Below are 8888 nucleotides of genomic sequence, written 5' to 3'. Positions count from 1 at the left end.
ACGGGAACAGTGGTGAGTTTGAGGTGAAGGTGGGAGTGCATCAGGGGTCGGTACTAAGTCCACTACTATTTGTAGCTGTGATGGAGGTGCTGGCTCAGAACGTAAAGGAGGGTTTACCGTGGGAGTTGTTGTATGCAGATGATCTGGTGTTGATTGCGGAAAGTATGGATGGACTGAAGGAAAAGATGAACAAGTGGAAGGAATGTATGGAGACAAAAGGTCTGAAGGTGAATATCGGAAAGACGAAGGTGATGGCAAGTGGTAAAGCATGTGGTGAGGTGGAAAGAACTGGGAAGTGGCCCTGTGCTGTGTGTAGGAAGGGTGCCGGAGTGAACTCCATTCAATGTACAATGTGCGCTGAGTGGGTTCATCAAAAATGTAGTGGTCTGAGAGGGTCATTAACCAGTGTGGCAGCTACATTCAAATGTAAGGTGTGCACAGAGGGAGCTGCAGATGGAGGAAATGTTGAGTTGGATCTTGGAGACGGCGTGAAGCTGGAAGGTGTGAAAACACTTTGCTACCTCGGAGACATGCTGAATGGAGAAGGTGGATCAGACTCAGCAACGGTTGCTAGAGTGAGATGTGCATGGAAGAAGTTTCGGGAACTGAGTGGCGTGCTGATGATGAGGGGTGTCGTTGAAGCTGAAGGGAAAGGTGTATGCTGCATGTGTGAGAAGTGTTATGATTTATGGGAGCGAGACATGGGTAATGAACGTAGAGCAGCAACGAAGGTTGGAAAGGGTGGAAATGCGAATAGTTCGACGGATGTGCGGAGTATCGTTGAGAGAGAGGAAGACAAATGATGAATTGCGAAAGATGATGGGAATATAGCCTGTGATTGATGCTGTGAAGAGGAACAGGTTGAGATGGTTTGGTTATGTGTTGAGGAAGGATGAAAGTGACTGGTTGAGAAGAGTGACGGAAATGAATGTAGAAGGAAGTAGAGGACGGGGAAGACCGAGAAAGACTTGGCTAAAGATGGTGGAAGAAGAAATGTGGGCAAGGAGGTTAACAAGGAGAGATGCAGAAAATAGGGCAAAATGGAGAAGATTGTCATGGGGACCGCAAGGCTAACCCTTGCTCTAGTAGGGAAAATGGCCTTTAAAATGCATGTTGTTGTTGTTGTATATACAGTATATATATTGTTGTGGATTTGAGAATTGTGTTTTTTTGTGTGTAAATATCACCCTCCGTGTTGTGTGTAAAGGTCAAAGGTCGTCCCTTAGTTAGTCCATATACAATCACGTAGCAAATCATAGATTTCCCTTTTCAGTAGTTATCTCCTTATTATGTGTATTAGTTTAAGGCTCTGTCTTCCATTAATGGACACTGCATTGCACCGAATTGAAATAAGGTAGATTCCCTTCCAATTCCCCATTTGTCAGCAATTGCCAACTGCACTCCACCATTAGCCACGAGGTAATTTCGGAGAAGAAAGGTGTGTCTCCACCATCGTCATCGGAAGGTGGAGCCAGCGAGCCCCCACCCGCCAATCAGGACTGGTGAGATACCAGCACGGGCGTGGCGCGGGTTGATCGTGAGGCGCGATATAAAAGCGCCCGCGCGAGCCTTTTGAGGGATGCGGCAGATGAGCCTTTGGGAAGCACGCGACGCACCCCCACCTGAGACGATTGAGGAAGTGGATGACCAAGGGAGCCCCCACGAACCAACGAGCTTGGAGACCATCGCCGTTTTGACCACAGCAGCTTGAGCGGTGACGGCAACTGCAGCCAAAAGCAACGTCGCCGTACGAGAGACGGTTGAGGAGAGTCGGCGGCTGCTCAACTCGGGCCGCGATCATACCAACCACCCGCATCCTCCCCGCCTTGTGATCCCGCCTCGTCCGTCCAGCCATTCCTCTGCTCCAGCTGAACCTGCCTCTCCTTCCAGTCCTTCGTTCCTGCCCTCAACCCCCATGTAAGTGTGCTTGTAGTCTGTCTTTTGTCTTGTCCTGGGGTGAAGTAAGACCGTTTAGTTAAGCTAGTGTTGCACTGTGTCCTTCTGGTCCGTCCCTCTTTCTGCCTTTATTTTATTATCCTTCCTCCTCCTTGGTTTCTTTTGAATTCCTCCGAGACTCAAACCCAGGGGAGACAGCTGAGAGGAGAGTGCGTCTACCTCTGGACCATCCTGCCAGCCCGTCTAAGTGAAACAATAAAATTCCAATTTCAGAATCCATGATCAAGGTGCTCGGGGTCTAAACCACATGATTCTAAATCTGATGATTGAAGAATTGTTCACTTCACATCCTAAAATGAAAAACAAACTGCACCGCCAATCAGTAAGTGCAACTTCACCAACTTCTATTGCTATGGAGTGATAATGTACCATGACTTATTAACTTTACTTTCGATTTTCTTCCTCGTATTCTTTCTTTATTTTTTAGTACTTTCAAATGTCCTCTTCAAAATCACTGTGCTTCAAGTTATAGATGAGGGAGTCGAAAGGTTTTCCTACAGACGGTAGTCCTTTTCAATGAACTTTCCGGCCAGTGTCACATTTTCTTCCAAGCAGTTAATGATTTTCCAGATGCTATTGGAAGAGAAGACATGGATTTGGCTCTGAAACTAGTTTTCACAGAAAGAGGAGCAAGAGGCGGGTGAGTGTGGGGGTGATTCTTCACTCTCCCTTATGGTTGCAGGTAGCTCCTCCTTGCTGTATATTGTAAAATCATCACATTTTACAATAGATAAAGTGGTCATCATTGGATTTTGAAGCATTAACCATAAAACTTGAGCCAGAAAATTATACAATTTAAACCAAGTTTTACAGCTTTTTGTGGCAAGACATCCAGCATGATCATATGACTAACACATGGGTAAATGTCTGGTTATCTATTGTCTGCAGACAACCTGTGCAGAGCACGTATGACAGTCAGCTTGCAGCTGCTCTTATTCTGAGCCTACGTGGACAGCGACCAGAGAGCGCGGAAGAGCAGCGGCTGCAGAGCCTTGAGGATCAGTGTCCGCAGAGCCCGCTGGAGCAACGGCTGCAGAGCCCGGAGGAGCAGAAGCCACAGACGCTGAAGGAGCAGAGGCAACAGGAGCAGCGGCCGCAATGCCCAAAGGATCAGCGGTTGCAGAGCCCAGAGGAGCAGGAGCCGCAGAGCCCAGAGGAGCAGGGGCCGCAGAGCCCAGAGGAGCAGGGGCCGCAGAGCCCAGAGGAGCAGGGGCCGCAGAGCCCAGAGGAGCAGGGGCCGCAGAGCCCGGAGGAGCAGGGGCCGCAGAGCCCGGAGGAGCAGCGGCCGCAGAGCCCGGGGGAGCAGCGGCCGCAGAGCCCGGGGGAGCAGCGGTCGCAGAGCCCGGGGGAGCAGCGGCCGCAGAGCCCGGGGGAGCAGCGGCCGCAGAGCCCGGAGGAGCAGCGGCCGCAGAGCCCGGAGGAGCAGCGGCCGCAGAGCCCTGAGGAGCAGCCGTCGCAGAGCACAGAGGAGCAGAGGCCACAGATCACAGAGGGGCAGTGGCTGGAGGAGCAGAGGCCACAGAGCACAGAGGAGCAGAGGCTGGAGAAGCAGAGGCTGCAGAGCACAGAGGAGCAGAGGCCACAGAGCACAGAGGGGCAGAGGCTGGAGGAACAGAGGCTGCAGAGGCTGGAGGAGCAGAGGCTGCAGAGCACGGAGGAGCAGAGGTCGCAGAGTACAGAGGAGCAGCGACTGCAGAGCGTGGAGGAGCAGCGGATGCCGAGCATGGAGGATTTGCATCCACAGAACATGGAGGAGCAGAGTTCGCAGAGCATGAAGGAGCAGCAGTCGCAGAGTGTGGAGGCATCTCAGTTTCAAGAAGGAAGAATATCCAATTGCATACAATGTAGGTTAAATTCTCACACCTTCAGTTAAGTTTTATGCATTGCTGTTAATTTTTCACCCAAAACATATCATCTCCCTATATTACTTTGTCGTCTTTGTCTTATAACCTGTTTGTGTTCGGTTCTCCCAGTTAACAAAGAAAGCTTACTCCAGCCAGTTTTCCAGCTTGGAACTGACAACGGCCAGAAGAGGCCTCCATATGATACTTCGAGAAGAAGCAGGTTTGGACACATTTTAGAGGACCTCGATAAGGCTGTGTTTGAGGAAAAAGAATCACAAAATGGAAATAGGAGCAAGAAAGATGATGGTGACCATCTTGTGGTGATAAATGAATACAAAGGCAGTGAGGATCCATGTGAACTGCAAATTGGACATGGCACTGCTGTGCCAGAGGAGGACCATGCTAATATTGTGAAACATAAACTTGAAAAATATGAATTGAAGTCAAAGGATGCAGAAGTGAAAACCAAGAATGAGGTTCAAGAAAATGTAAATAATCAACAAAATAAAGATGTGGAGAGCGATGAAAGAGAAGAGGTGTATGAGATGATGATATGTCCTAACTCTGCTGTAAAGCTTACAGAAAGTCAATCTCCTAAACAAACAAGACCTAAGGTGAAGACTACAGGTAAGCTTCATTCTGAATAAGAATGTAACTACATTTCCAATTAAGGAAAATAAATCATCATCAATATAATTATCATCATTTCAGTCAAATACATTAATCTCTGACTGTTACACACTCTAGAAGGTGAATCAAAGGCTGGAGCTGCCACAGATGAAGAGGAAATGCTCAAAGACTTTTGTATTCCACGCCGCAGGGGCAGGCCTCCCCGGAGAGGCTCAACGACAAGGAAAGTTCCCACTGGTAATATTGTTAGGCCCAAGTTCCGGCATGTTGGTTGAGAATAAAGGTTGTTTATTTATCCATGTACTGTGAATAGGACGAACAGAGGGGTTGGTGTGTTTATAACCACATGCACATTGATTTCCAATGGCTCCTTACCCAGATACAAGTCGGAAATCTCATTAACCGTGTAATGGATGTCTACGCAGGTTGAATGCGTAGCAGGCACTCCTTGTTGATCAGGACATTTTCAGCAAGTCCTTGTGTGGCACGAGTTCCGGCTCCATGACACAAGGGTTCACGCTGGCTTGATACATGTTTCATGCCATATTGCAATTTGGTATGGCAGTCATTAATGACATGGTATCACACATGCTGTGCCTGGTGCTGGCTTGATGGTTATGGTGGTTGGCTTGAGATCCCAGGGTCCTGAGTTCAAGCCCCTATCATCCGTTGAATTAACACCAGGTGGGTTGACTCAGCCTGTCATACCTTACGAGGTCGGAAAATTGAGAACCAGCTTATTGGGATGAATGAGCCATTCGAGTATCCTGTGCTGGAGTGGCGACCCGTCCAGGATTCTACCCAATCGCCAAAAAAACTTTTCGCAGCCCGATGCATCTGAAGATGCAAAAGGAGTGGTCATCAAACCTGCTACGTGTAAAAGCTATAACTACTTTAAGAAAAGGACAATGAAAATGTTATTGCTTTAATCCAAATTGGTATAAGACAGAACTAGCTGGTGGAGGTATGCGCACTTAGGAGAGTGCATACCTCCGCCATCCTGAACAGTTTACGTTTTGTACATCACTGACAGGCCGGATCTGGATCCGAACCTTAACCAAAATCGAATTGCTTGTTATTGTCACGCACCTAACTCATCACCTAGTTTTGTCATAACCCATCCACAACTTTTTGAAATATCATACTACATATATATCGTTTTTGGCCCCATCTCTCCATGGTGAAGAATCACTTAAAAATACAAATAATTATCATATCCAGATCCGGATCATCAGCAAAATCTAATCAATTCTTCCTTGTCGGACACCCAACCTGTCCAGAAAATTTCGGCCGAATTCGTCCACAAGTATTTGAGATATCCTGCAGACAGACAGAAAACCAGGAGTGAAAACATAACCTCCATCCACCTTCGTGGCAGAGGTAATGAACAAATTCCAGATGACAAGTTTCAAAAATGGTTGCGACTATAAAATTGCTTCATATAAATGATACAATAATTAGCATTACACTAACAGTCACAATGACAGCATAACTTGTTGCTGTATATCCTTCCTCTTGTTACAGGAAATCGAAGCTGTGGTGCTGTCAGACAAAGAAAGAACATAGAGAAAGGAGGGGATGGAAAAGATACAAACAAGGGAAATGAAAAAACATGGAAGGGCAGATCAAATGGGAAGCCTGTGAATGTGAAAAAGGACCCGCTTGTTGGATTTGATGGAGAAAATGAGAACAGGGGAAAAAGTCAATACGAGGAAGATTTTGTGGAAAAGAAGAAAGATCAGAGCAAGGAAGAGAATGCATCCGCAGTACAAGGAGGCAGGAAGGAATGTGATGAGGGTAAGGTGGATGGAAACAGAGTTGGGAGTGGTGTAGAGCTGGTTGGGAAGGAAACAAATGAAAATAGATCAGGAAGTGGAAATAATGATAATTCTGAAAACAAAGGAAAAGGCAAGAACAGTAAACGTAAGAAGAAAGGAAAAGATGGAGACGGTACCGAGAGGAAGAGGAGTAAAAAGATGACAATCGAGGAGAAAGGGATAACAAGCAGCGAAGTCCAAGAGAGTCCCATCGTCATCGAGAACCTCCAATCCACTCAGACCTTGGGACTACCAAGCTCGCAGAGCCCTGGTGAGACAAAGTCAGATTGGAAATTGTTTAATGGTATTATTAATGATAAAATTATATATTAAAAGCCATCAATTTCAGTGTTGGTGAGACAAACTCACATTTAAAATTGTTTAATGGTATTATTAATGATATAATTATATATTAAAAGCCATCAATTTCACAGTCTTGGTGAGACAAAGTCACATTTAAAATTGTTTAATGGTATTATTAATGATATAATTATATATTAAAAGCCATCAATTTCACAGTGTTGGTGAGACAGTCACATTTAAAATTGTTTAATAGTATTATTAATGATATAATTATATATTAAAAGCCATCTATTTATTAATTACACAAAAAGGTGTGTGGTGGGGTCGTGGATGTGGAGCTTAAATTGAGAAAAGGAAGAGTTGAATGATCAGAGAGAGAGAGAGAGAGAGAGAGAGAGTAAGAGTGCAGGTTAAGGAAGTGTGGAGTGGGGAGAGAACAGAAATGGGAGGGGATGAGAATAAAATGATGGAAGAGCACATGTATAGAGCATTGTGGAAGGGGGCAGTATGGGGAGGAAGGGGTGTGATAGGTCGGGGGCAAAAACTCGCCATATTTGTGTACGTCATAAACAGATGGCCCATTACAATATTTCATGGGATATGGTACAATAACAGCAGTGCATAAACTAACCTGTTGGTGTATATTCTTGCCCTTCTCACAGGAAAGCAAAGCTGTTGTACCGTCGGACAAAGAGACAATACGGAGAAAATGCAGAAAGGAGGGAATGGCAGAACAAATGGGAAGTTTGGGAATGTCAAAAAGGAGCTGCTTATTGCATTTGAAGGAGAAAATGAGAACAGGAAAAAAAGTCAAAACGAGGAAGATTTTGTGGATCAGAAGAAAGACCAGAGCAAGGAAGAGAATGCATCCGCAGTGCAAGGACACGAGAAGGAATGTGATACGGCTAAGGTGGATGGAAAGGGAGTTGGGAATGCTGTGGAGTTGGTTGGCAGTGAAACAAATGAAAATAGATCAGTAAGTGGAAATAACAATGATAATTCTGAAAAAAAAGGAAAAGGTAAAAATAGGAAACGTAAGGAGAAAGGAAAGGATGGAGAGGGTACCGAGAGGAAGAGGAGTAAAAAGATGACAATCAAGGAGAAAGGAAGAACAAGCAGTGAAGTCCAAGATGGTCCCATCATCGTCGAGAACCTCCAATCCACTCAGACCTTGGGACTACCAAGCCCACAAAGTCCAGGTGAGACAAAGTCCCGTCCCTCGGATGGGCGTTAAATGTGTGTCCCGTCTTTCCGGCATTATTTGCTGGACGATAAAGATCCCCACGGTGTCCTTCTTGAAGAGTAGGCGACCTATCGCCGGCATCCTGAACAAATAATAAATGTCTACCCTAACTACTGCTGGGAAGGTGATGTTAAACCACCGAGTAGAACTCTCAAGAAGTTACTTCGGCAGCACCCACACTCTGTGAAGAGTATGGTACCTCAGAGATGGGGAGAGTAGTGCCGCATTTTAAATAATATCACAGTTCTAACCTGATAAAAATAAATACCTTACCTTACCTAATTGCCACCTTAATGTCCGACCTCTGAAAGGTGCGAGGAACGTGGAGCACCTTGAAGGAGTGACGGGCACACTCGATAGAAGTGAAAGGCTTGGTGGGACCAGAAGGCCAGAGTGCCGCTCCCCCACGGCTCGGACCCAAAAGCTCACCTCCACCTGTGGACCAGGGGCACGTTCTCCCGGAGGGAGTCTTCGGCTTGGTTTGTCACGCCGGGCTCGTGTGAAGCCCCTGCACCCAATGGTTGGGCCCTCTTGAACCCGACCGAGTTTGTTATAATCGCTGTGGTTTCAAATCAACAAGGTGACGTCTCTTTTTAATACAATGGACAATTTCTCCATATTGTTTTTATTATTGTCATTTTCATGCAGAATATAAAGCATTCCGCAAGCCCTCTGCTTTCATCTGTTTGATTTCAAACTATGAAACATCATGAAGCACTTCATTGCAAGTCTCAGGAATGTTAATCTGTAATCTATAACCATAAGTGTCTGTCTGTCTGTGTGTTACCTATACACACCTACACCTCTGGATGGATTTGAACTAAATTTGTTAGAGGTAAAAGGTTGTACCCGGCAGGTTTTAGTGGGGTTAGTGGCTCCCGGGAAAAATGATGGGGTTGTGGCGGACACGGAAGCTCACTGGCGTGGTGACATCATTCCGCGCACCAAGTGGGCGGCGGCCACGCTGAGGGGTAGGCGTGGCCTCAGGATATACACCGGGCGCGCAGCCCGGAGCGCGCCAGTGCTACAGTGACCTCTTTTAATAAAGAACATTAAACTTACCGTGTTGTCCGCTTCCTCCTTGGTAGCAAGTCG

The 8888-nt window shown here is 46.3% G+C and overlaps 1 protein-coding gene across 1 annotated transcript; it reads left to right on the top strand.

Moving 5' to 3' along the window:
- Window positions 1-2546: 2546 nt before the first annotated feature.
- On the top strand, window positions 2547-8462 carry LOC137430812 (uncharacterized). The gene is made up of 7 exons (XM_078782730.1): window positions 2547-2596; window positions 2845-3800; window positions 3930-4427; window positions 4548-4667; window positions 5955-6518; window positions 7213-7749; window positions 8105-8462. The coding sequence occupies exons 1-7, from the start codon at window positions 2547-2549 to the stop codon at window positions 8326-8328; spliced, it is 2949 nt and encodes a 982-aa protein (XP_078638856.1). The 3' UTR covers window positions 8329-8462.
- The last annotated feature ends 426 nt before the right edge of the window (window positions 8463-8888 follow it).

The sequence above is a fragment of the Myxine glutinosa genome, chromosome 7 (genome assembly GCF_964187855.1).
Source record: "Myxine glutinosa chromosome 7, kmMyxGlut1.1, whole genome shotgun sequence".
Lineage (NCBI taxonomy): Eukaryota > Metazoa > Chordata > Myxini > Myxiniformes > Myxinidae > Myxine > Myxine glutinosa.
The sequence above is the reverse complement of the archived record's forward strand: the minus strand, read 5'-3'. Positions and strand labels throughout refer to the sequence as shown.

Coding starts and splice junctions, on each gene's coding strand:
- LOC137430812 (XM_078782730.1), top strand. CDS start 2,547: ATGGATTTGGCTCTGAAACTAGTTTTCACAGAAAGAGGAGCAAGAGGC. Junction 2,597..2,844: donor GAAAGAGGAGCAAGAGGCGG/GTGAGTGTGGGG, acceptor TATTGTCTGCAG/ACAACCTGTGCAGAGCACGT. Junction 3,801..3,929: donor AATATCCAATTGCATACAAT/GTAGGTTAAATT, acceptor CGGTTCTCCCAG/TTAACAAAGAAAGCTTACTC.